The sequence below is a fragment of the Carettochelys insculpta genome, chromosome 2 (genome assembly GCF_033958435.1).
Source record: "Carettochelys insculpta isolate YL-2023 chromosome 2, ASM3395843v1, whole genome shotgun sequence".
Lineage (NCBI taxonomy): Eukaryota > Metazoa > Chordata > Testudines > Carettochelyidae > Carettochelys > Carettochelys insculpta.
Window position 1 is genome coordinate 26,106,445 of NC_134138.1, and position 27,077 is coordinate 26,133,521.

The 27,077-nt window shown below is 44.5% G+C and overlaps 1 protein-coding gene and 1 non-coding gene across 2 annotated transcripts; one reads left to right on the forward strand and one right to left on the reverse strand.

Moving 5' to 3' along the window:
* Positions 1 to 7,028: 7,028 nt before the first annotated feature.
* On the reverse strand, positions 7,029 to 17,781 carry FAM83A (family with sequence similarity 83 member A). Its single transcript, XM_074985122.1, has 4 exons — positions 17,302 to 17,781; positions 14,346 to 14,513; positions 12,565 to 12,689; positions 7,029 to 7,566 (listed from the first exon to the last, which is right to left on the reverse strand). The coding sequence occupies exons 1-4, from the start codon at positions 17,779 to 17,781 to the stop codon at positions 7,029 to 7,031; spliced, it is 1,311 nt and encodes a 436-aa protein (XP_074841223.1).
* A 4,096-nt stretch (positions 17,782 to 21,877) lies between these two features.
* Positions 21,878 to 21,950, forward strand: TRNAM-CAU (transfer RNA methionine (anticodon CAU)). Its single transcript has one exon. It is a non-coding gene; the product is annotated as a tRNA-Met (tRNA).
* Positions 21,951 to 27,077: the final 5,127 nt, after the last annotated feature.

Consider the following 27,077-nt stretch of genomic DNA (forward strand, 5'->3'; position numbering starts at 1 on the left):
TTTTCTTTCTGTGCTTCCACATTCCAACAGGAGTAAGAGACCCAATTTAAAATGACCAGGGCAAGTGACAGTATCAGTCTTTAAGGGCATATTGCAACACTGAACATCACACTTCTTGGTCACACCTCACCTATCATTTATTTAGAGCTCTGGTTCCTTAGGCTAATTTCTTCACTATATATAGCCTGAAATTTTTACAGTATTTGGTTTTATCTTGCTGTTCTTAGAGCCACGGACTTAGCAGTTACTTATTACGAAATCTGGTGGGTATGTTTTAAAAATTAGTATTTCTTTATAAATTGAGGTATTTTGCTATTTACTGAGCATCTTAATATATTTTATTGAGGAAAATAGAAAGGAACATAAACACTCCCAAATTAAGTGTCATAATGTAATAAGAAAAGCCAAAAAAGATTTTGAGGAACAGCTAGCCAAAAATTCAAAAAACGATAGTAAAATGTTTTTTAAATACATTAGAAGCAGGAAGCCCGCTAAAAAAGCAGTGGGGCCCTTGGACGATAAAGATATAAAAGGAGCGATCAAGGAAGACAGTGCCATTGCGGAGCGATTAAATGATTTCTTTGCTTCAGTCTTCACGGCTGAGGATGTTACAGAGGTTCCTAAATCTGAGCCAGCCTTTTCAGGTGACAAATCTGAGGAACTCACTCAGATTGAAGTGACATTAGAGGAGGTTTTGGAGTTAATTGATAAGCTGAATAGTAACAAGTCTCCAGGACCAGATGGCATTCACCCAAGGGTTCTGAAAGAACTCAAATGTGAAATTGTGGCGTTATTAACAGTGGTTTGTAACCTATCCTTTAAATCCACTTTGGTACCAAATGACTGGAAGACGGCCAATATAACGCCAATATTTAAAAAAGGCTCTAGAGGAGACCCTGGCAATTATAGACCGATAAGTTTAACATCAGTACCAGGCAAATTAGTAGAAACACTAGTAAAGAATAAAATTGCAAGGCACGTAGAAGAGCACGAATTGTTGGGCAAAAGTCAGCATGGTTTCTGCAGAGGGAAGTCATGTCTAACTAATCTATTAGAATTCTTTGAAGGGGTTAATAAACATGCGGACAAGGGGCACCCAGTGGACATAATATACCTAGATTTCCAGAAAGCCTTTGACACGGTCCCACACCAAAGGCTTTTATGTAAATTAGGTGGTCATAGGATAGGAGGAAAGATCCTTTCATGGATCGGGAATTGGTTAAAAGACAGAAAACAAAGGGTGGGAATAAATGGTAAATTTTCACAATGGAGGAGGGTAACTAGTGGTGTTCCCCAGGGGTCAGTCCTGGGACCGATCCTGTTCAACTTGTTCATCAATGATCTAGAAAATGAGGTAAGCAGTGAGGTGGCAAAGTTTGCAGATGACACCAAGTTGTTCAGGACAGTCAAAACCAAAAGGGATTGTGAAGAACTACAAAAAGATCTCAGCAAACTGAGTGATTGGGCAGCAAAATGGCAAATGAAATTTAATGTGGGTAAGTGTCAGGTAATGCATGTTGGAAAAAATAACCCAAATTACACGTACTACATGATGCGGTCAAATTTAGCTACGACAGATCAGGAAAGGGATCTTGGAGTTATAGTGGATAGTTCTCTGAAGACATCCACACAGTGTGCAGTGGCAGTTAGTAAGGCAAATAGGATGTTAGGAATTATTAAAAAAGGGATCGATAATAAGACAAAAGATATCATACTTCCCCTATATAAAACTATGGTACGCCCACATCTTGAGTACTGCGTGCAGATGTGGTCTCCTCACTTCAAAAAAGATATATTGGCATTAGAAAAGGTTCAGAAAAGGGCGACTAAGATGATTAGGGGTTTGGAACGGGTCCCATATGGGGAGAGGCTAGAGAGACTGGGACTTTTCAGTTTGGAAAAGAGGCAATTGAGGGGCGATATGATAGAGGTATATAAAATCATGAATGGTGTGGAGAAAGTGAATATAGAAAAATTATTTACCTTTTCCCATAATACAAGAACTAGGGGACACCAAATGAAATTGATGGGTAGTAGGTTCAAAACTAATAAAAGGAAATTTTTCTTCACACAGCGCACAGTTAACCTGTGGAACTCCTTGCCCGAGGAGGCTGTGAAGGCCAGGACTCTATTAGGGTTTAAAAAAGAGCTTGATAAATTTTTGCAGGTTAGGTCCATAAATGGCTATTAGCCAGGGATAAAGTATGGTGCCCTAGCCTTCAGAACAAGGGCAGGAGATGGATGGCAGGAGATAAATCACTTGATCATTGTCTTCTGTTCTCCTTCTCTGGGGCACCTGGCATTGGCCACCGTCGGCAGATGGGATGCTGGGCTCGATGGACCTTTGGTCTGACCCAGTATGGCCATTCTTATGTTCTTATGTTCTAATGTTTTCAGTAAGGAACAACTCTTTGACTTTCTAAAAATGTAATGCAAAATGTCTCTTCTTGTCTGCACACTGAGACTTCAAGACTAATAGGTTTTCTGTGCAAGTGGAGAACTCACCATACATCCCCAATTTCACTTGTACAGAGGGCTCAGAGTAACAGGTCTCTGAAGTTCTACATACTGGGAAAAATGATGCTTCTCTTGTACAGTTTCACAAAATGCGGTGCTCACGCTACAGTGAACCAGATCTCTCATCTGTACAGCTTTGTCATTTTAAATCTTTAATTTATAATGAATCCAGATATCTGTTTATTGTAAGTTTAAAAACAGTGAAATAACCTGGTTTGACTTGTTCTGAGCTTTGGAGAAGCAGAGATCTTTCTTTGATTGTCTCTATCAATATACTTTGCATTCCAAGTATCTAAAATGTACTCTTATTTTTTTTTAAAAATATTCTTTACTCATCTTCAAATAAAGAGTGTATTCTGATCTCATTAATTGTTTGTTTCGGTAACAATGGAAAATCTACTCTTTCACCATAATGTTTTTTTTTTCTTATTGTGGATTCTTTCTTTTCAATGTACTAAAGAATGCTACAGCATTTAAAAACAAATTCACTGAACTGTATCCCTCACCCCAAAACACATTTCTCTGCTAATTTTAAATGGAGTTCAGAACTTTAAAACAGATGTTCAGCATTATCTGTAGTTTTCAAAAATGTATCATTTGTGCCCAGAAAAAAGTTAATTATCGGGCTTCACTAAGGGAAAAAAAAACCTCTCCCTCTGTCATACCAGATTATTTATGATGGTTTAATAATTTAATGTGCTTAAACCACAGCCTGGTCAGCTTGTTATGAAAGGTAGTTGGTTGGTGTGTATACTTGGATAGACATTAATACACTTAAATAGGGTACAAGTTGAACCTCTGTAGTCTGGCACCCTTGGGACTTGACTGCTGCTGAACAAGAGAATTTGCTGGACCACAGGAGGTCACTATTATCTAACAGCATTACCAACACTTTGGCTATGTCTATGCTACGAAATAAAGTTGAATTTTTTAAGTCAACTTTTTACCACTAGATTTTATAGTGTCTAAGACAAGTGTCTGCAAATGTCCAGAAAGTCGACATAGTGTATCTATGAGAACAACATGCATCTGATGAAGCAGGTCTTTGCCCACGAAAGCTTATGCTCCAAAATGTCTGTTAAGTCTATAAGGTGCCACAGGACTTCTTGTTTTTCTCATTGATACAGACTAACACGGCTACCTTTCTGATATAGTGTAGCTACATTGCCTTAGCTAGATTTGGTTGCATCAGCAATGCACGTGGGTACTTATCCCACAGTGCCTGCAGCCCCATTGCATTCTGGGTTTTTGTGTCACTGTGTTGTGGGAAAAATGCACCTCAGGTGCTTGTGGGTGTCTGATGTCATCCCAGAGTGTGATTCCCCCACCACCACCCGCAGCCACTAGAAAACAAACAGCCCAAGGAATTTTGTACCATTTTTCAGGCCATTTTCCCAAAGCCTGCTCTGGCTCACTCCATTGCATGGCACTAGCATGGATCCTGACCAGCTTAGAGTCATTGCACAGTGTGTTACAACTACTTCCTGAAGTGCCAGACAGTATTTTATAAGACAAAGCCAGTAGGAGGATGAGGTGGATGTGGATGTTTCGGATGATGATACTGAAGAACTGGAAACCAGGAATGCAGGGCTGCCGGCTGCCCTAGATGCATTGCTTGCAGTGGAGCACTGGTTCTGGAAACGTGAAACCAGCACACACTGGTGGGACTGCATCATTTTGGAGGTCTGGGACAACCAGCAGTGGGTGCAGCACTTCCACATGTGCAAGGCCACTTTCATGGAACTTTGTGATCTGCTGTACCCTGTCATGAAGCGCAGCAGTACCAGAATGAGATCTGCTTTGACAGTTCACAAGTGAGTGGTAATTGCTCTGTGGAAGTCTGCAAAGCCCGACAGGTACTGGTCAGTGAGGGTGCAGGGCCACATGGTGATGAGGGAAGGGGAGGTGCAAGACTGTATTGGAAGAGGGGTGGCTGAGTGGGAGAAGGACATGCAGGGAAGGAGACAAATATGCCTGATCAAGTGGGTGAGGCTAGAAGTCAGCCAATGTCAGCATGTGGGTGGCTTTCCAACTCTCTCCTCCCCCAGATTACAAGTAATCCATGTCTCCCACACACATTCAAGAAACTTCCAGGTTCACTTCCAGGTGCCTGCCCAGCAAATACTTCCCTGTCCCTTATGTCCTCCCATTACCCCAACTCCTGCAACCCTTTGAATTGCTTCTGAAGGGTGTGGGAAATATATTTCTATATTAGTTTAAATTAATTATTACTCAGAAATCTGCATTAATACATGCAGTAAGGAATCAATGAAAACACTTCCTGAACCTTTTTGTTGTCTGTATTCTTTCAGATATACTTGCTGATGAGCATTTTGAAATAAATTACCCAAATAATTTAAACTAGAATGATTATATTGTTATTTTGACACATAAAACATGCAGAATTTTAAAATAGTCTCTGCAGAATTTCTAATTTTTGGCACAGAATTCCTCCAGGATTTAATAATATTGTGAGGTAGATAGTGAGTTAAGTAAAATCTCATTTATGTATGCTGCTTGAATTTCCTTATGATGGATTTATGCCTTTCTTGCACTTTGGAAACTTCCATCATTTCCAAGGAATCTTTTAAATGTAGGATATGTCATTTTGGGCATGACCTTTGGATGGACACCTCTGCACAAACAGTTTTTCCCGGCAAAACCATGTTTTTGCTAGGAAAAAATCCATGGAGCATCTACATGGCAAATATCAGAGGGATAGCCGAGTTAGTCTGTATCTTCAAAAACAAGAAGTCGTCCTGTGGCACCTTACAGACTAACAGATATTTTGGACCATAAACCTGCTTTGTCAGATGCACGAGCGGGTGAGTTCCAGGGGAGGGTTTAAAGGGGGTGTCTTAGTCAAGGGTAGGGCCAGAGTTGACAAGGTCATTTCAGTCACAGAAGATGTGGCACATTTTCAGCAGTTAATGTGGAGTTGTGAACATCAAGAGGGAGAAATCAAGTCAGTTCAGTCAGGGAGGATGTGGCCCATTATCAGTAGCTAATGTGGTGGTGTGGATATCAAGAGTGGAGAAACCGCTTCTGTAATGGGCCAACCATGGCAAATGCGCTTTGTTGCCAGTTTGTTGAGAAACCCAGCACATCCACTAGCAGTGTTACACCTCTTCCCGTTCAGGTCTAATGCCTCTCTCGATAGCGTTCTGTCGACAAAACAGCCATGTAGATGCTCCATTGCCGTTTTGTCAACAGACAGGGCTTCCGGTTCACCAGGCAAACCTGTTTGCAGAGCTTCTGGTCAGCCATTCTGTCGAGAGAGGGCTGGGCAGACTGGGTGCTCTCTGTTGACAGAGTGGATTGCTCTTTCAGTCCGCTTTTATGTGTAGATACAATGTCAACAGACGTTTTGCCAGGAAAACCCTCCCGACAGTAACTTCTGTTGACAGGACGATGTGCTCAACACTTGTAATGACCATTACCGTTCATTGAGTTAGATACACCGCTTCTCTGAGGAGCACGCCCTTTTGTTCTGAAAACTCTGACTGCCAGTTGCTGTCTACTTCATTAACTTCTCATTTAAGTACATGAAGGAGGATTTTGCAGATCCATGCACTTATAACAGATTCATCCTCTTGAATTGAGCACATTAGGCCTAATTTCTGCAAAGCGCATGACTGGTAAGACTTTGCTTTTAGATTTCCTCTGCTGTACATAATTTTCTAATCTGAATCTGTGCAAATATTTTTAAGATAAAATTGCCTTCTAGAAATTGAGAGTCTCTCGTCAGCAGGAAGCTTCAGTTTCCAATTGTATAAAGAACTGAGTGAATAGGTGGTACAGGATTAGAAGGCTTTTCATGTCTAGGTTGCAGGACAGAAGCTAGCCGTAAGTGACAGTAACTGAAAGTTGTTGCCATCTGCTGGCTTTACGTGAGCAGGCAATCTAAATCCTATTCATAGTTGACAGGTCTGTTCACAGAAAGCACAGCAACAGCTGTCTGCCTTGTTATCAGTCTCAGCTGAGATGTCAAAAAACTGAATGGAGATGCAAACCGTGCTACCCTTTGCTCTACAAGTGATCCAGGAAATGACAGCTTGCACTGCTGGTACCAGTATTCTGTCTGTCTAGCAAGTCAATTGAAGACTTCACCTGCACTTAACAAACTTTCATTATAAACTCTTATAAACTTTCATTTGACCAGCAATGCTGACTGCCTGACCACATTGATCCATGAATACTTTAGGTAAGGGCAGCTGAATGACATTTTAAACAATGCTACTACTGCTGTTCCTAATAGGTATCCGCCTACATGCAAACCTTCAGTGCAAGCAGACACAGGTTTTGTTCTTTTGAGAAACACTTGGTGTTGATTGTCCATAGTGACCGAAACACATAAGCATTGCTAAGGCTTGATATGAAGTCAGATTACATTCTTGAAAGGTTTAGTGTGATACATAATTTCTATGCCGAGTATTCATCATTGAACATGTTATTGTTAACCTGGATCTTTAACACATTTGGTTGCAGTACAAAAGAAGGGGGTTATGTAATCATGTTAACTTTGTGAACCACAAAGGTGGGTTTAACCTTGACCTGTTTACATCATCTAGTCTAAGTTGCATAGGCTTGTAGATGTTAACGTTATTATAAAAGATTCCTGGGGTGGCAGCCGCATACTGCCGTGGATAATAGTGGGTCTGGATGGTCATCTGTGTTTGGATTGACATGTGAGAGGTGTAACCATGGAAGGAGTTACCTCTGTGAAGTTGTGACTGTGGTGCTGGGTTGCTGCTGTACACATAAGTTCTGGGGGGTTGTTTGGTTTGATATGTGCTATTGGCAGATGAGCTGCTGAATGGATCCGAAGGGGTATTGCTACTTCCATGGTTGCTGCTGCTCGTAAGGCTGCCTTGGGAGGTAATGCTCTTGTTTAGCAAGAAGGGCACGGTATGTGTTGGAGATCTCAGTCCCATCACTGGCTTGGATAAGGCATAGAGGTGTCGGAACTCTTCATCAAAGAGCTCTACAACTTGGCCAGTGAACTTGGAGAGGAAGTTCCGGTGAACCTGGCCACATAACCATGTGAAGCTGAAGGAAAAGAGAACTTAAAGTCAGTGTTAACATTGTCCATCAGGTCTGAACAATGAAAAGATGGCAATGGCTTGTGTATTACATTGTTGAAACCTATGGTCTAAATACACTAACAAGATTAGGTTTCCAAATGAGATGCACATAACTAAATGTCAGTCCATTAACTGATACAATAAACTTTATTCTAGGCGTCTGAGGCCTTCAAGAACCTTGTCAAGTTGACTAAACATCTAAAGAGAGTAGCGTGAACCAAGTTGCTTATGCAAAACTTAATTCCAACAGGTCCAGTGGTAGCTTTAATATTTGTATAGACAGCAATGAATTTTTTCCTGTGGTGATTTTTGGTATACAGACCTTTACTCTTTCTAAATTTAAACTTTTATTTCAGAAGAGTCAAGTCTACCATTTGAATTTTCTCCAAAGTCCCTCACTCATCCCCACAACTCTTCCATCTTGTAAGAGTGAAGGGGTGGGGTCTTTTTAATGGGTCAGGATATTCTAGTAAATGACCTTCCAGCAAGAGCCAAAGTAAACAAGAACTCTGAAATGCGTGTAGTAGAAGCCTTGCAACAATGATGTGTACCTTGTTGCATTAATTAGTATCACTTTTATGGTGTTAAGCAGCAAGTACGTTTGAATCTTTCAAAGTCTGAACCTTTACGGCTGGCTTTGATGTTGTTGCTCTGGCATGTCACAAATAAAAATTATAGAGAACTGTCTACATTCAAAGTTGCATCACTTTAGCCTAAGGGGAGCCATCTTAAATCAATTTAATTAAACTAATGAAAAAGGGTATGTGGTTTTCGAGACAAATTTTTCTAGTTTTTCTATCATGAGTAAGCCCACTGAAGTATCAGGAAGGACACATAGATGTCTACCACACAAGCAACACTGTAGTATTTGAGTGTCTAGTAAGCAAAAAGCCCCAGCTCCAACTCATACTAAAATTAACGAGAGATTCTCCACTGAGTAATGAGAAACAGATCAAGCACTAAATCAGACAAGCAGGAGCTGGCTGGTTTTAAAGGAAGAACCACTTACCTAATGATTAATGGTTCTGAGAATGATAAACCTACATTAAATTGTTTGGTGAAGTTGTATCTATATTTGCATCTTTTTTTAAGGAACTATTCACTTCGTCCATTGAAAACTTATTTGGCTTTTATCCCCAGGTTGGGTTATTAGCATATTTTCTACGCACAGTGTTCCCACTTGTGGGGAGAAGGTTTGGGGTAGGCAGTATCTTTTACCATTAATATAAACATAAACTCATTCAAAACACAATAGACTGTGTGTGTAGTTTATACAAAGATCTGAAAACATTGCCTAACATAGGCTTTTAAGCTGAGTCATGTTAGATAAGCAATACTGGGTGTGAAAAGGATGCTCCCAGCTTGAGGCTAATTCAGCTTCATAAATTCATTCCTTAGTAGTAAGTTTTATCTTACTATGTAAAACAGCCTGTTCCAAGTTTATTCTTAATGCACTGGAGTTCTGGTTTTAACTGTATCCACTAATCTCCTTCAGTAACCATTAATTTGGAAATTGTCACTGGCAGCTCTGTTTTCCTTTGTAGCTCACAGTCATAGCACCCCTGATATGCCTGGCACTTCAGAAATCAGATTACCTCTCTGAAGTGGCTTTGTGCACGGGTGCTCAGTTTTGCCCCAGCTCTGCTCCCACTGATGTCTTTACCATGTGTGATAATTTCTGAAAATCTCCTCTTCCTAGTTAAGTCTCTTTGTATTGATTAGGATATACCACTGCATGGTGTAAGGAGGGCAGTTATAAATACAGCTAACTTCAGTACACTGTGTGCTCAGCTGTATACAAAGAGCTTGAGTTTAAATACTTGGGAGAAATTATTTCTCCAGGTTTCATTAAAAAAATGAACTGATCTGATGAGTTAAAAATAAATGAAAACCTTAGGTCAGTTTTTATATTTGTTCTTATTTGCTCTCTTTTTTGGTGATTGGCTAGGATTTGGAATCATGCAATGTGGATAATAAACAAGATAGTCTTTGTGATGTTGACAGACCAGGTGACAGCTCAGCTGAGGCCCCTTTGACAAATGCATAGCTGGAAACCAGTTTGGCTCTCCTAGGTGACATGTGGGGGTGAACAGGGGCCACACGACCCCCCTCATCCACCTTCCCCTGAACTCACTCTGAGCCCTACACTGCTTCCAATGAGGACAAGGGACAGCCCCACCCATCCCCCATAGCTGGGCAACCCAAGAGTGGTACTCCTAGGCCGTGCTACTTTTGCAACACATCTGTTGCAAAAGGGTCTCTGCTACTAACATTATCACCCATCAAAATGGTTCCTTTGGTTTGTATAAAGTGTATAAGCTGCTGGCCAAGACTGAGGGTTAACTAGCTGTGAGGGAAGGGAGGGCAAAACAACTTTAGTGAACGAAGTAAAAGCTAGCAGCAAGCGTATAAAAAGGCAACATGATATGGGTCTATGATGAGCTGTATGAATACACAAAGCATGCAGGGCTTGATTGAGTTAGAGTGCGTATAAAAGATCTGGTATGCACCGTACCTTCTGCTGGTCTAATGAGTAGAAGGTTATGCAATTTGACAAGGCTCTTGAGGTTAGAGCAGCTTGCAACAGAAATGCTAAATGCGAAGCATGACTAACTCTGATCAGTGGGTGGGTGTGTTAGCATTTTGCAGCAAAAGGAAAATCTTTTCTTGAGAAAAGTTTGCCTTTCCCCAATCTCTTGCATTTGTCTTTTGCACACGTATTCAATACAATATGAATCAGCTGTCACTTGAATGCTTTTTGCTATACAGAAAAAAAAAGTATCTTCCATCACAAGATTAAAAGAAAATAAAAGTAGAACAAACAAAAACTCCCTATCCTTTAAAAAGCAGTGACTGTATGTGTGCACCCTTGCATTTACCCAGAACTGAACAAAAAAATGCCTTTATTTCTATGGCCAGCTAAGCTCTTAGCGCTTGTCTACACACATACACATTATACTGCTTTATCTGTAGTGGAATAATGAAAATGGTATATCATGTCTTCCCCTCCCTGCAACATGCACTACCAAGACACAGTGTGGATACAGTCATAGGGGTATAAAAGAATTTATACCAGTCAGCTGTCACATATCATGATTTAAAAAAAACTTGCGATTTTTTTTCTTTGATTTCTAGTTTCTGAGCCTTACGTCAAGTTTTCGAGATCTTCTTTGTAACCATGAGGATTAGCAGTGTAGTTACTTAACCATGAAAGTGCAGATTCTCCTGTAGTCTCTTAATTGCAACAGCTGGGACTTTAATTAAAACTCCAAATGCTGGGAGCATTGCTTGTTGGAAGGAAATTAATTAACATGGACTGTACCAGTTTATTTCAATTAAAAATGATAAAGCAAGGCTTGTAACTAGACTAGTTAAATGGCATGAAAACTTTTCAGGCCAGATGTTATAGGTGTAATTAACAGAAAATAAATGTTGGCCCTACCACACATGCTAAGGCAGATGGCAGAGGTTCTACTTTCTCTTCCACTAGCTAGCTTGTCATATAGGCTCTGAGAGAAGTGGCAGGGACAGTAGGGGGTGGCAGGGGTATTCAGTTGTGTGCGATTAGGAAGTGGCAATGCTAGTTGTGACATGCTGTCACTTGATTTTTCCCAACTCCTTGAGTGATAGGGTATTCAGCAAACACTTGAGATATTTACTGCAGTTGTGTCTCACACAGGTGTCTCTGTGATTTGGAAAGTTTTCAGAAACCACAAAAGTTATTTCCATTTTGTAATATGAAACTAAAAGCAATTATTTTTTTTCAAAATATTCCATGAGAAAAGGAAAATGGCTGATCAGTTCTAATCAGATTTGATTTTCATTGGTAGAGACTGAACCAATTCATAGTTAGGATCTGTTGTACTATGAAATTTCAAACTTTGCAGCCAATTGTCATTTATATGCCCTATGCCTTGAAATCTCAAACGTGGTTATGTGCACAAATGCTGTCTGTATTAACGAAACAGCTACATTTTCCCAACTGAGATCAGAGTCTGTTGTACTAGGCATTATACTCTGAATAGTTTAAATGTAAGTAAGATAAAAGAGGTGGAAAAATAAAGGTTATTTTTACATTATTTATAGATGTGTAACCAAGGTACAGAAGGATGAAAGCATAGCACCACTGTAATCAATCACAGACCTCAAAAAGGAAGTCTGGGTACAGTGCTAAGACCTGGATCCAGATTTCTTGAGTCCCCGTTTAACATCCTAATCACAATACTGTCTGTTCACTCAGACGCTGAGCTTTAGGCCTTGTCTACTCTAAGCCCCTCCCACATCCACTGATCTACTCTATGTGACTCCAGCTATGCAAATACTGCAGCTGAAGTCAACACATTACTGAAGCATCTTCCATGTGGTAATGTCAGTGGGGGCAGCTCTCGCATTGACTCTGGCTACTCTTCTTGTCCAGGTGGCATACCAGAGTCAATGGGAGCGCACTTGGAAATTGATTTATTGCATCTAAGCAGACAACATAAATTGACAGCCAGTGACTCAACTGTTACAGCGTTGCTCCACCATGAAGTGAAGACAAGCCTTTAGTATGAATTTGCCCCAATTCCAGACTGCATCAGCAACTCCCATTTATAGCCATGAATGACTACTGGAGACAGGGAGCATTTTTTTCTGAGAATTATGATAGCCAAAGTTTACTATGCAGTGTAACTAGTCTCTGTAGTGCAATTTAATCATTGCATGGTTATAACATGGTGCTCAGAAAGGAAAAAAAACACTTTAAGCAGAACTAATCTTAACCTTCAGTGTGGTGAAGGCCTATGAATCATAACCCAGACTAACACTGTACTTCCTGAAACGCTTTTATCTGTAACCTAGTCTTCATGTGCACAGTGCCTGGTGTAATGGGACTCCCATCCCTGAGCAGGACCCCTAAATGCAACTTCAATTCACATAATAATAGAATTAACCTCAGGCAGAAAAACGTGGTGACTGATCTCACCTGTATGACCCAGAGAGAACGCATCTCCAGTCAGAGATGATGAATTTTTCCTGGATTTGCCCTGAGAATTTCCTGCCTGACTTGGCACAGTAAATCTCTCCAGTAACACTGCGGACTGAAATAGTCTAGAAAAATGCCAAAACAAACAAAAACAGTAAACACACATAAAACTTCATCAAAGCTTACCTGGTGATACTGGGCTTCTCCTCTAGCTCAGTGCTCACCAACCTTTATCACCTCAGGGCGTGCTTCAGCATGCATCATAATTTCATAGCACACCCAATACTCCCCCTGCCCCCAGAACCAGGCACCCCAGCCCTACTCTCCCGCTCTGTCAATAGCCTCCCCCAGAGCCAGGCACCTCCGCCCCTCTACGCTCTAACTCTATGGCAGCAACTCATCAGAGCTGCCACCCCGGAACTACTGCAACTGCTGCCACCACGCTCTTCTCCCAAATGGAATCACATTAGGTGGTTCTTCGCCCCACCTAAGCTAGCAATGGGAGAGGCCAAGGTGAGAGGTGTATGCTAAGCCTGTCCCTTGTCTCAGAGATTGGGGCCTACATCTGGGCTACAGGAAGGTGCCTCCATCTGCAGGGGAATCTCAGTGGCATTCCCTCTCTGGCAGGAAGGCACAATTTTGGCATGAAGCTGGAAGTAGAGGAGGAGTCCCCATCACTTTTATACTAACAGTTAGGGGACTCCTCTGGGCTTTGGGAGAGACCACAGCCAGCCCAAGTTCCCACTCAGCAGACTGCCCTGATCACTGGCCTACGGGTTGTTCTAAGATGGCCCTCCTCTGCTCTCACAGCTGTTGATGCTGTTCCACTGTGGATTAACTATTGAAAGAGTCATTAGGCCAAAGACAGCATATGCACACAGGCAAGCCTTAGGTGTACCCTGTAGTCTGGTGGTTAAAGCTCTCACAGAGAAGAGCCAGGAGCCAGTCCCCAACTCCAATGACTTTTAAAAATGATGCATTGGCAGTATAAAGTTCCTCGCTTCACTTCCAGCCTATAGCAGCCCTGGCAGCTACGCGAGCTTGCAGTGTACTTTGCAGATCATGCCCACAGGGGTGTTAGGTGGAGGAAAGCCTGTTTTCCCCAGATTCATACGACACTCTGGGGCTTAGACAACTGGACACCTGGCATGAAGGCACACAAAGCCGCCAAAACATAACCCAGTCCCCCAGTTCAGGTACTGCCTCTGATTGGGGATTTAACAGAAGTTCAAATACCACCTGGAAAATCTTTACTTGGTCTCAATATACTTAGAAAATTGGGTGCTTTTTATAGGAGAGCGTTGATGTTTTTTTAATTCCGTTTTCTTTCACCTAGTTGAAGCCAAATTAAGCTAGAAGCCAAATACTTGTTATACCACAATTCAGACTGATGCCCATGGCACTGGGCTTGTCTATGCTACAAGGAAGATCAACCTGTTCAGGGTTGATCTTCTGGAGTTCGATTTCACAAGTCTGGAAGAGACACACAAAATCGAAGTATCTGGGGTCGACAGTCGACCCTTGTACTCCTTGCTACCATGAGGAATAGGGGAGGTTGACAGGAGAAACTCTCTGTGTGTACAGCCAGGTAAGTCGATTGCAGCTAAGTTGATTCTAGCTATGCAATTGCCATAGCTAGAATTGCATGTCTGCAATCAACTTACCTGCCTAATACAGACCAAGCCTTAGCTACAACAGGGAAGTTGAATATGAGTCAAGCCAAGTTAGAATTTAAGAATGAAAGCTCTAAGGCTTTAAGAATTTGGTGACATCAGTCATACCTTGAACTGATCCTCTACAATCTGTAGCTTGTCACACATTTCACTGAAGAGCTTTATATTGTTTTGATCAAGCAACAGGTAGACAAAAACACCTCGTTTGTTAGCTGCCTCTAGCACATCACAGAATATTTCAGTATCAGTGAAGACATCCATCACAATGGCCAGAACCTAAGGAGAAAAGGCATTTGTGTAAGCAGAACAAAGACATCTGATTCTGGGGTGCCAGTAAAACTAATGCTTATGTTATAAATGAAAGCTTAAATGATGTGGGGGACAGGGAGATATTTCACATAGATTTGTGTCCTTGTAACTAAATGAGAACCCAGTTCCAAGAGATACTTTGATATTGCTTTATTGCTGATATAAAATCAATCTAATATATCACTTTTTTCTTATAGGTCCTTTTAATAAGAAATCCTGATTCCTGATTAATTCTTTTCACCAATATGGAAGTCCAGGCTACATTTCAATAGTGGGGAAAATAATTAACCAGGAAGCAGGAAACAATAAAAACATTGCAAAAAACTGATTTATCTTATACGAGAGACATGCTGGGATTAGCAAATGGGTGAATTTCTCCCACAAATCAAATATATATCATCTGAATTCATAGAAAGGTGGTTCTTCCATGTGACCCCTCCAGCCTGGAGCAATCCTCATTCAGGCACAATCTGGCTGCATGGGGTGGACTAGAGTTAGGAACAACATTTAGGTTTCATTTAAACAGGAGTCTCATAAAATTAAGAGCTTTTTCTCAATTATTTTAAAGTAATTTTATTTGGGATATATCCTGTCTCTCTGCTGCCTACACCCAAGCAACTGGACGAGTGCAAAAGAGCCTCAGAGTGAACCCGATTAGAACCCAAAGGGAAAGACTCCTCTGTCTGTTCTAATTTACACAAGTGAGCTAAATTTGCCCCCCACAACAACTAGGATTCAAGGTGGAGGTACAAAGCCACCTTTGCCCTGATATTCTTGGGCTGCACATTCTGTGCTACATTTCCACCCTCAGTAAAAATGAAATGGATATGAAACAAATGTTACAGTGCTCATGGAGACTTCACCATTTCCATTACAAGAGTTCTTGCTATTTTCACCGAAAGCCTTTTTAATAGTCTCCTGCAAAGTCTCACTCTCAGCTTCATTTTAGTTGTAGCACACAGCCACATTCTGGAGGAATGGGTGCATTCTGCCAGTAGGACAGCTTGTTTGAACAATCCAAAGTAGCTGCAGACTAGTAAAAGTTCCACAAAACCCATCCCCTTAGAGAGAGTAACTCACAGCTTGAATTGTGGATTGTTTGTAAATTCAGAAATTATACAGACGATTATGGGTATTAACGATCACATAAAACCACTTGGAGTTAAATTGGAATTCTACTCTGAAAAGTGTCTGTAAAAATTACATTGGAGGGCGACATGTTTATTGTCTTGCAGACATCTCCAGATAAAATATGCTCAATTTACTAATATGAAGAGGTATTTTCTAACTGCCAATCCTTCAAACTCAACTTGGCATGTAGCTTCAAAACCAATTATTTCTTTCTCCTGTGCCATCCCCAGTAACAAAGGTTCTACAGGCTAGATGAAACACTCACTGATACTTGCTCAATCTATTGCTTTCTAATTATGACATCAGTGACCCCTGTCCAAACTCCTGGGTTGCATAGATATAAGTGGTTAGAACTTAGACAAGAAATCTGAGGTGCATGAGAAGGAAGAAAACCTGGCCGTCCACTTCCTTAGCTGCTGCTTCTTTGTTCTGAACGGCTAAGAGGAATCCAAAAGAGCAATGAACACTTGCAGTCGTGGAAGTGAGAAGCTATTGTTCTGAATACACAAAAGGGGTGTTCTGTGGAGTGTGTGCCATACTTACAGTCACTTTCCAGAGCAACACTGTGTGTCTAGGTTTTCACAGTGACTATGCAGAGCTCTGTTTCAGACAGGTTGTGCAGTGGTGTTCCAAATAAAAAATGGCCGTGGTACGATGAAGGCCAAACCCAGATGGCACAGTTGTTCCTTTAAGGCCTTCACATGACAAAATCAGCTGGAGTTTTACACAACATGGCGCGAGGTGTGCGGTCCACAAAAGAGCTAGTCAAGCACAGAATCACAGAACACTGGAACTGGACGGGACCTTGAGAGATAGAGTCCAGTCCCCTGCTCTCACAGCAGCACCAAGCACTATCTAGACCATCCCCGGTAGATGTCTATCGAACCTGCTCTTGAAGTCTCCAGTGATGGAGATACCACAACCTCCTGAGACAATTTATTCCAGTGTTTAACCACCCTGACAGTTAGGACGTTTTTCCTAATGTCTAATTTAAACCTCCCTTGCTGCAGTTTAAGCCCATTGCTCCTTGTCCAACCCTCAGAGGCCAAAGAAAACAATTTTTCTCTCTGCTCATCATAACACAGAATCATAGGGCTGGAAGGGACCTCAGGAGGTCATCTAGTCCAGCCCCCTGCTTCCAGCAGGATCAACCCCCACTAAGTCATCCCCGCCAGGACCTTGTCCAGCCGGGACTTAGAAACCTCAAGGGATGGAGAATCCACCACCTCTCTAGGCAACGCATTTCAATGCTTCACCACCCGCCTGGTGAAGTAGTTTTTCCTAATACCTAACCTACACCTCTCCCTCTTCAACTTCAGACCATTACTCCTTGTTCTGCCATCTGACACCACTGAGAACAGATTCTCACACTCTTTTAGATACTTGCAAACTGCTATCATGTCCCCTCTCAGTTTTCCCTTTTCTAAATTAAACATACCCAATTCTCTCAGTATTCCCTCATAGCTCATCCTAATGGGGTGCATCGTCCCTGTTTTGATGAAGGTGCATTGGCAGAACACAGTATAAGGAACACACCAGGACGTGTTCTAATCAAGCACCACATTGACTAGTATTTCTTAGGAGGGAGGAAAACAAATCTGAAGGAAACAGAGTTTCCCCGTACCTGACTGGTCTTGTTGATGCAGCGACGTATGATGTTTCTGATGTTGCTGTTCTTCTCTGTCTGGAAATACACAGTGGCACTGGATTTCTCCTTTTGATAGGGCTTCTCTGCTGTACTCCATGTGTGGAGCAGAGCTGGTTCACTGCTGTCAGAGACTGTAGGAAAGTATGTTCCTGACTGGAGAGAGCCAGCTTCAGTCTGCCTTGGTCCACTCTCCCTCTCTGTGTGAGATTCGTTAGCGTAGTAAGGATCTCTGGCATTTTCCTTGATGTACTGAGCTTCCACAGAGGACAGAAAATCCACCTCGCCTTCTTCTTTTAAGACTTGGAGATAATATTCAATCCCACTGTCCAAAAGAGCATCCGTGGCTAGTCTGACGCTTTCATTGTGGCTGAAATCTGCTTTTGTTGGCCTGACGGACTGGTTCTTGATCTCATCCAGCCGTTTCCTTATCTTGCCCACATGTCTTAATCGGTTCATTGCTCTTTGTATCAGCAGCTGAGTGATGCCTATGGTGTGTGCTGCGCATATAGGGACTGTACAGAAGAGACCAACACAGCTCACCTTGCATTTAAATGAAGAGCAAAAGTGCTTCCCACTTGTGGACTTGGCTCTGTTGTAAATACCCTTCTGTGGAACAAGTCATTTGTTAATAAATTTTAAAACAAATAACTTCTCAACACCTAAGGCAAATTGGCACCACAAGCACTCGCTGATTTTGTTGGCACAAGAATATTGCAAAACTAAAGAGGTCGGTTTGCAGATGTGTTTAAGCAAGGATTCCAGATGGAACCTAGATCTAAAGCTGATTAGTTTGTCTGCAAGACATACGCCTTGCCCTGAGGGCCCACTAAGGCTTCAACCGCTGATTAGCCACTTCTGTCTGATAGAATCATAAGATTTCTCCTTCTTTAAGCACTCTCTGAAGCGTGTGAATGAAGGAAGTACGTTGCCAAGTATTGTTACACAACCTCGAAAACAGCTTGAGGCTTCTGAGGGTACCTACAGCACTTATCTCAGAGGGGTAGCCGCCTGTGTTTGTCTGTTGCTTCACAAATAACAAGCAGTCTTGTAGCACTTTACAGACTAACAAGTGTATTAGGTCATGAGCTTTGGTGGGTAAGACCCACTTCTTCAGGTAAAGTGAGTAGAAAAATTGAATCCAGGGCTTATATAGGAGTGGAGGGGGGTGAGGAATTAAAAATAATCAGCTGGTCCTAGAGGTAACCATCTTTTTTCCCCCACTCCCTGCTACATACACCCTGGATTCTAATTTTCTCCTCTATTCATCTGCAGAAGCGGATCTTACCCACAAAAGAGCACGAACTAATAAATTTGTTCTACTCTAAGGTGTTACAGGTGCTTGTTATTTATACAGCTAAGGTGCTTGTTTATACACTCTAAGGTGCTTGTTATTTATACAGCATTTATAAAACAACTCAGCTGTTAATTCAGATGAACACATCTGCCATTCCATAGCTTCAAAACAAAGTGGCACTGGTCCCACCTAGATGCTACCATGTTTGTTTGTCTAAAGAAAACACGTTTTTAAAATGGACTACTCTTGACATATGTGCTTCATATGTAATATCTAACCCTTACTTTAGGGATTTCAGTATTTATTTCCTGAAAGGTGCTCACCATCGACTAAAACAAGCTTGTTTCAGGGAGGGAATTTTGTCAAATGGTTCATGCAGGGATCAATGCCTCACACTATTCCAAATTCTCATACTTTGATCACAACTTATGAATTTTTACTTAAACCCAACTGTTTGGGGAGAAAACCTTAAAAATATCATGTAAGTGCACCTGAAAAGCTGAGAAACCAGAAGGAAAATATAAAGAGCCCCACATGTATTGTTTTTAAAGAATCTCATGATTTTTGAGCCCTGACTCTTGACAGTTGAATTTGCAGGGGAGCTGTTAGGGTTTGCAAATATTGGGAGGCACAATGCCTGTATTTGACAGCTGGTGCGGCCATGCATCTTCCATGAAGTCTCTTCGGGAAGTGCCATTCAAATTGGTGGAAGTTAAGCACCTAAATACCTTTGAGAATATCATTTTTAATGTCCCTGGGCTTCAGGGGGCTCATCATTTCACCCAGGAGCCAAGTGACGTGACTTCATGTCAGTGGTACTGGAATACTTTTAATAGTGTGGCTGCTGACAGACAGACCCGTCTGTAAACCCCACCCCTGGACCTGGGGCCAGAAGCAGATCCAGGTTTGCCCCTGGTTGGGGGCAAACAGGGTAAGGCAACCAAGGCTGGGAACACAGCTGGGCACAGGTAAAGGGTCAGGAGCAGAGACCTGGGCATGGGCTGGGACCACAGCTGGGACTCTGGACTGGGGGCTCAGAGCCCATGTGTAGGTCCAGGAGTAGAGCTGAAGGGCAAACATCCAGGAACCCATGTGCAGAACTAGGAGCAGAGCACCATGTAAAACCTGCAGGTGCGGCAGCAGTACCCCCCCATGCACTCCTTGTCCCTGAACCTGTGCATCACTTATACCGGCTCCTGATTCTGCAAGTGTCCCTAATATGGAGCAACTTGAAAGATGGGACTTAACTTCTAGACATAAGGAGCTGGCAAAGAAGGTGTTGCAGGCTCTGCAGGTGGGGTTAGGCTAGAGAAAAAGCACCTGCAATGTACCATGAGAGCAGCTCAGAGCACAAAGTTTTCACCTGTGTCATGTAAACATTGTAGGTCCTAATATTTTCAGCATAAATGTAGCCCCACTCACTACAGTGTTGGCAGGGGAAACGTTGTTATATTTTGTTCTCATAGAAACATTGTTTTGTAAATGAATGCTTACTAATGTTCCCATGAGGTTCAATATTGTATTTAGCATTGTTAGTGAATCCTCCTTAATTTTCTCATGAAATTCAGCATTGTTTTGTTACTGAAATCCTGTTCATGTTCTATACAACTGAATAACTCTACCTCCCTGTAACTTACATTCTGTTAATAATCTATTGGTACTTTACCTCCTGATTAATAGGGAATTACCAGAGCGGAATGTCATATGGGCAGTAGAAATTCAGTTTGAGCTGGAGGAATGGATGAAGGGAGTATGAGAAACTCTCCCCTGGTTTGTTGGGGGGGTGGTGAACAAAGGAGGAGAGAGGTATAAGTATTGCTCACTTTGTGCTGCAAGGTGTGCAGGCTTTGAGGAGAGATCCCCCTGCACCTTACTTGGCATGCCAAATAAAGATTCTTCTTCCACTCTCGGTGTGTTATTGGGCCAGTGTTGCACACCGGGCACGAACTGCCACTGTGGCACCTTAAGAAGGAGGCAACAACAGTGTTGGCTGCCTTATGAATTAATATAATACTTAAATGAAGAACATACCTTCCTGTATCATTGATAAATGAGAGACATTTAATATGAAACAAAGACTTTTAAACTGTAAATAATTAAACTGATGGAAACAACAAGAAGTCCCAGGGCACCTTATAGACTAACAGCTATATTGCAGCATAAGCTTTTGTGGGCAAAAACCCACACCTGTCTCCATAAGGTGCCACAAGACTTGTTGGTTTTGGTGGATACTGGCTGACCTGGCCACCCCTCTGATAAATGGGTGGAAAACGCCAGGCCTCATGTTCTGAAGGAGAAGTGTATTTGGAGTCTTTCCTGCCCGGTCTACTGAACGAGTTTACGACGCGCTGGTCTCTCAGGAGCAGTGGATTGTTTGGTTCTAAAAAAACAGCAGTCTGGCCTGCACCCTGGCCGCAGCTCCATCAGAAGTGCCATTAAGTAATGAGTCAGTGGCCTGCTCAGCGCACCTGTGTGGAGGGGAAATGATTTGACATAATTAATCAGCCCTGCAGCGCAGCTCCCTGTCAGCTTCGATCAAGCCAGTGTGAACAGCTGCATGGGCTGGCTTTGCACCCCAACGTACTTCTCCCTCCGGCCGGGCCTTCAGCTCCAGCGGGGCGGGGCGGGGCGGGGCGCCAGCTCTTCGCAGGGACACGGGCAGCCCTTCCGAAGGCCGGGGCGAACCCGGACTCCCTTCGCCGCCCACCTCCTGCCCCATCACGTACAAGGCAACGGGGTTTGCTGCTGCTCCTAAACTGGGCGCCAGGCGGGGGTCAAACTCTGTTGAGGCAGCTCTAGTTCGGCTGCCCGGGCAGCGTGCGCGCTAGCCCCGCCCTCGGAAGGCCGCGGCTGGGGGGACAAGCACCCTGCGGCGGCAGGGGGCTCGGTGCGAGCGGGCCCTGTTCCGCCCCGTGTCTGGGGCACCGGAGTCCGCTTCCCCTCCTCCCTGGCGGGCAGACCCGCGGCTACCCCGCCCCCGCTTCCCCTTGGGACGCTCCCACGTGGCAGCTGCCCGGGGCCCCCGCCTGGCGTGTGCCTCGCCCGGGAGCCGCAGTCCCAGCAGCCCGCCACGAGCTGCCGGCGGGCAGGCAGTGGCGGCGCCGCCCGACGCCGGGCACAGCGCTCCGGTGTTGGCGCGGAGCAGCTCGGGGTCGCCGGCTTCGCTGGAAGGCGGCAGCTGGGCGGTGGGGGAGCAATGGTGCTGCGAGGGATGGAGGGGCTGGGCTGGAGGGAGGCGTGCACGAGCTGGGCTCAGCCGCCTCGTTAGCGCAGTAGGTAGCGCGTCAGTCTCATAATCTGAAGGTCGTGAGTTCGATCCTCACACGGGGCAGCGGCGGCGCTTTTATTCCCTCCCCAGGCTTGTTTTGCTTGGCGGGTGGGTTCAGGCGAGGGCAGGGGCTGTGGGGCGCGCGAGACAAGGCTGAGGTGGCTAACTCAGCCCGGACTGCAGCCATGTCCCTGTTGTTGTGGGGCTGGGAGTCCTGCTTCTCAAAGCCCGCAGAGAAGGGGGTCAGTGGTGAATTTACGTATGGGGGAAAAGGATGTGTTGCCCCAGGGCCTGTGGGCTCCTTAGGCCCATTTTATTGAAAATGCAACGAGAAGACCCCCTCCGTTAGATGCATTTTATTTTAACAATTCACTTTACTTAGACAAAAGAAATGTGTGACTCTTACTGTAAAAATAAGTGCAATTTTAATATGCATGAATAGATTTTAAGCAGGAGCAATGATGTTATATTCATGCCTTTAAAATATGGGGATGGGCTTGTGACTGTTGTTGCAGCCCCCCGGGAGGTGCATGGTGGACTGAGATCTGGGGGGACAGTGACAGCAGAGATTTGGGGGGGAGCAGCTCCGTGCAGCCCTCAACAGCCCAACATGCATCACCGAGACCACCCTCTGCCTAACACCACTGGTCAACACCCTCTCCCACCAACCCTGCTGTTTCTGCCTGAGGCCCTCCATGCCAGAGGCTGGGGAACCTGCACAGCAGTGCGGGCTTGTTGCCTGCTTGCAGAGTGCTGGAGAAGTGTTGGCAAAATTGGCCGAGCTTCATTGCTACTAATTGGCCCACGGGTACCTGTGGGGGTGGCAGGCAAAGAAGACTGGTGCTGCTCGGTTCAGCAGGTGACAGCACCACACCACTCTCGGTAGCAGAGTATGTTCACCTTCCTAGGGCCTGTGGTGGTTGTACCAATGTTGGGTAACCGCAGGAGGCATTGCCATGTCCTGCACCCAGGAGCTCACAAACCAGGTCAGACCCTCCTGCAGCTAGGCGTTTTCATTTCAGGCCTGCCATCTGGTCCCACCATGGCCACATGGTCCCGCCGGGGCAATTGGGTGCACTGCCTCCTCTACTTTGGCACAGCAGCTGCTGGGTTGACTAGTGTTAGCCGGTGGCCAGGTAATGTGCGGTGAGGTACTCCCCTGGGTCCTAAACAACCCAGTTTTTTTACTGTTAGAACAGGCAGCTCCTAGCACTCTCACCCACGGCCAGGCTGTAGTAACCAAACGGTTAAAGTTCTTTTGTTGTGCCGGCTGTGTTGCGGTGACAAAAGGGTTAACAGCAGGGTCAGGCTTAGAGCTTAACTAGTTACAAATTTATTTAAGCTACAGTTATAAGCGTGCGGTTACAAAAGGCTGTTGTTTATTTCTTATATGCTAGCAAAGTACAGGTGTTAACAAGTTAGGTTACAATCCAATACAAAGATATCTGTTACCATCTAACACAATGATATCTTGATACTAGTTACAGAGCTCTAATTCTTTAGCTGTGCACAAAAAAGTCAGAGACCTAGCATGGGTGTATCTTACCCTCTCTGCGTCTCTCGATACCAGCGTAGCCAAGCTGGATCGGTCACTCAGTTCCGCGGAAAGAAGAATACGAGGTTGGGCGTCCCCAGTTGTGGACCTCGGGAGGCAATCACCTGACCCGACCAGCAGGAAGTTGGTTGAATGCACTCAAAGTTAGAGTTCTGCTGGACCCATCTTTTATACCCCTTTTGGGTTATGTATTCTCTTTCTTATCTATGGTGCCAGATCATACTGGTCTGTCTTTGTGACGCCAGTTTGTTACAAGGGCATTTCTACTTAGTTTGCACTTGTAAGACAAGAGATAAGCAATTTAGGAGTACAGGACATTCTTTTGTGTGGGCGGGGCACGTCCCCTTCTGGGTGATTGTGTGTGTGCATCATATCGATCAATGCCAGCTGGGGTGATTTCTTGAGGGTCCCCCCCCTCATGTTGACAGTCTGGCCTGTTAGCCTTCCATCTGTACTTTCTGCCTCTCAGGGTCACGATAAGCTAGCATATCTGGGCCTCAATGAGGGCATCAAAGACTGTGCTGTCAGCAGCCATTTCCGTGCCCTGTGTGCTTCTCGGTGGGGGGGGGGCAACGAGCAAGCTGGCTTGTAAGGGGGAGACTCTGTCTGGCTACATTCGACCCCCTGATGCACCACACTACATCCCAGAACGCAAGGTGGTGGTGATGCCAGCACCTTTTGCCCTCCTTGGGGGAAGTCTAAAAGTGCCCAATGATCCGATCAGTATGTGGGGAATCGCGGAACCGGCTAGGATCACTTGTCAGCTCCATGGCTACAACTAGCAAGGGCCAGTTAACCAATAAGCCTATCAATGAGTTGCGTGCTTACTGGTTAACGATTCTCTAGCCATGACCATTCAAGACCAAAGCACGCCTGGCTGGCCCAAGGGTGTTTGTAGCTTTATGTGTTTGGCCTCCTACCCCTCATCAGCTCCTCCAGAAGCTTAGCTGTCATGCCCTGAGTGATGGCCTGCCTGCCCATCCCGGCCACAAGGGTGAGGTGGGGGCAGGAATCTCAGCTGTGGAGAAGAAGGGGCTTCACAAGGGCTGTAGAGGGGGTTGGAAGAGGCAGGTGAGGGGAAGAGCATGGAAAAGACAGGGAAGGTGACAGACAAGAGGCTAGAGTGGGATGGTGAGGAGGAGGGTAGGTGGGGCTCTGTGGGGCTGGCTTGGGCCTCCCTGGTGAGAGAGCTGCTGTTCATGCGGCTGGGGGGAGGGGTGGCAGAGTGAAAGACGAGCAGAGAGGCAGGGGAATGGGGAGAATTTAGCAGCAGTGCACTGACAGGGCTGAGGGGTGCAGCAGCTACATAGGTGGTGGCTGCAGGCAAGGCTGCCCCTGTGCAGGTGTGGGGCCTGCAATACAGGCATTGAGTTTCTCCCTCCTAGCCACGTCCCCATTCCATTCCTTCCCAGGGCCTTGCCCTGCCTCTTCCAACCCCCAGCCACTCTGCTTCTGCCCCATCTAGTTCTGTCCCTGAGCCTGCTGCACGTCCCCTGGCCCTCCCCCAGCCTGGTGATGTGGCAAAGCATCTGAGCTACAGTGGATGGCTGGGCGGGGAAGGTGCTGATTGGTGGGGTCCCCTGGTGGGCGGGAGATGCTAGGCGGAGTTGGAGGGGAAAGTTCTAGTGTGTGGGGGCTGCCTATAGCCCATCCCTGGGATGCACCTGCCCCTTGAAAAGGCCAGGGCCCTGGGCTTGCCCCAATTCACCATACCCTAGGGATGGCTCTGGCTGCAGGAGTCAAGAGACCAGATGACCAAAGGAATGAGCAGGGGAGACAGAGCCTAGGGACAGGAGAGTAAACGCCCTTGTGTTTGTGGGTCACTTGGGGCTGAGACAATGGGAGAAGTCCTGTCCCCACTAAAATCAGGCCTAGCGTTGCCATTGATGTTAATGTGGATCAGTGATTCACCTGGTGTCTTGCGGAGTGGTGTGCCATCAAAAATGCTATGCATGCCAATAGTCAGCAACAACAACAATGGGCTCAGCGCCATTGGTGTCTGATGCCTTTCTCACTATTTCCTTCCATATTTCCCTGTCTAGTGTGGAGTGGCTTAGTTTCTGTAGACTAGGTTCCACACCAATCTACCGTATCATCTGCCCATTCTCTGTGGAGTCTACCTCTCCCATTTGCACCATCCATTATGCCAGATACCAGGGTCTTGATTTTTTGTTCGTTGTTCATTCTGCAAATATTCTTGAATAGCTGTAACTTCCGTTGTATAACCTCCTTCAATAGATTCTCTTTTGGCTGTACCTTCCTATATAATTCCTTCTGCATCCATCCTATTCTCAGGATCTTTCTATAACTCCTCTCAAACGCCAATATTTTTCTCTGCGAATCTTTCGTTACCACTCATGTCTCACATCTGTACAACATGCTGCTGAATACATACGTTTTCAAGATGCTCAGCTTTGTTCCTAAGCTAATCACTCTGCTCTTCCAGATCTTATCCATCACCTTCAAACTCGCTCTTGCTTTTGCTAGTCTTGTAGCTAGTTCCTTCTTACAGGCTAGATCATGTGTTATGTTGCTCCCCAGATATGTGAATGTCTCCATGTTCTCTAGTTCAATCCCATCTACACTGATCTTCCATTTCCTTATTTCCAAATACCATTGTTTTTTTTTATTGATGTTCATAATCAGTCTGTACCGCTTCCCTTCCTCATTTAGCACCTGCCTCATTTTCGTTAGCTTCTCCTCATCTTGCTCAATAATAACTATATCATCTGCAAACCTCAAGTTGTTAAATTCTTTCCCTGTGCACGGATATCCCTTCTAACTCTTCCTTGATCTTGTCCATCGCTCTCTAGATGTGTGAAGATTCTCAGTGATATCAGATCTGTGTCTCGGACCTCTACGCATTCCAAACCAGCTTCCCAACTCTCCGTACGTTCTCGCTGCTGCCTCTGCATTGTCACTGATATCCTTCAACGCCCACATCAGTCTGCTACCCACTCCATATGACTCCAACCCTGCCCAAGTCACTCTCTGACCTATACTGTCAAATGCCTGCTGAAAATTGACGAAGAAATTGTAGATGTTCTTGCTCTTTCATTGAGCTTTTTCCGCTATCAAGCTTAGTGCCAATGTCTTCTGTGGTACTTCTGTCTTTTCTGAACTACTAACCCACTATGCTAGCCCCACCCCATCCTGTCCTGCAGCACCAAATAAGAAGCTGCTTCTCGCAGTAATAAAGGTATTTGTTGCTGAGCAAAATAGCTGCTTGGGCCTTTGTACTAAACTCCTGGTTAGTTTTGTGGGGGAGGATGAGGAGTGATGAATGAATCAGAAAGACCCTGGGCTCTGGTCTCCTCTGGAGCAGATGTGGGCAGCTGTTAGGTTGGCAATAAATACACCAGTGTCAGAAACAGCTTGCTGCCTGACAGCATTTCTCCTTTCCTATTTACTAGAGCACCACCATGTGGTGTTTCTCTGCATCTGCACTTCCCTGACTTGGATCAAACAGAAATAAAGAGAAAGCCGTGCTAGTCTATATACTAGCAAAACAAAAAAGCAGGCAAGTAGCACTTTAAAGACTAATAAAATAATTTATTAGGTGAGCTTTCGTGGGACAGACCCACTCCTTCAGACCATAGCCTGGTCTGTTCTCTGCTGTTCTGGTCTGGCTATGG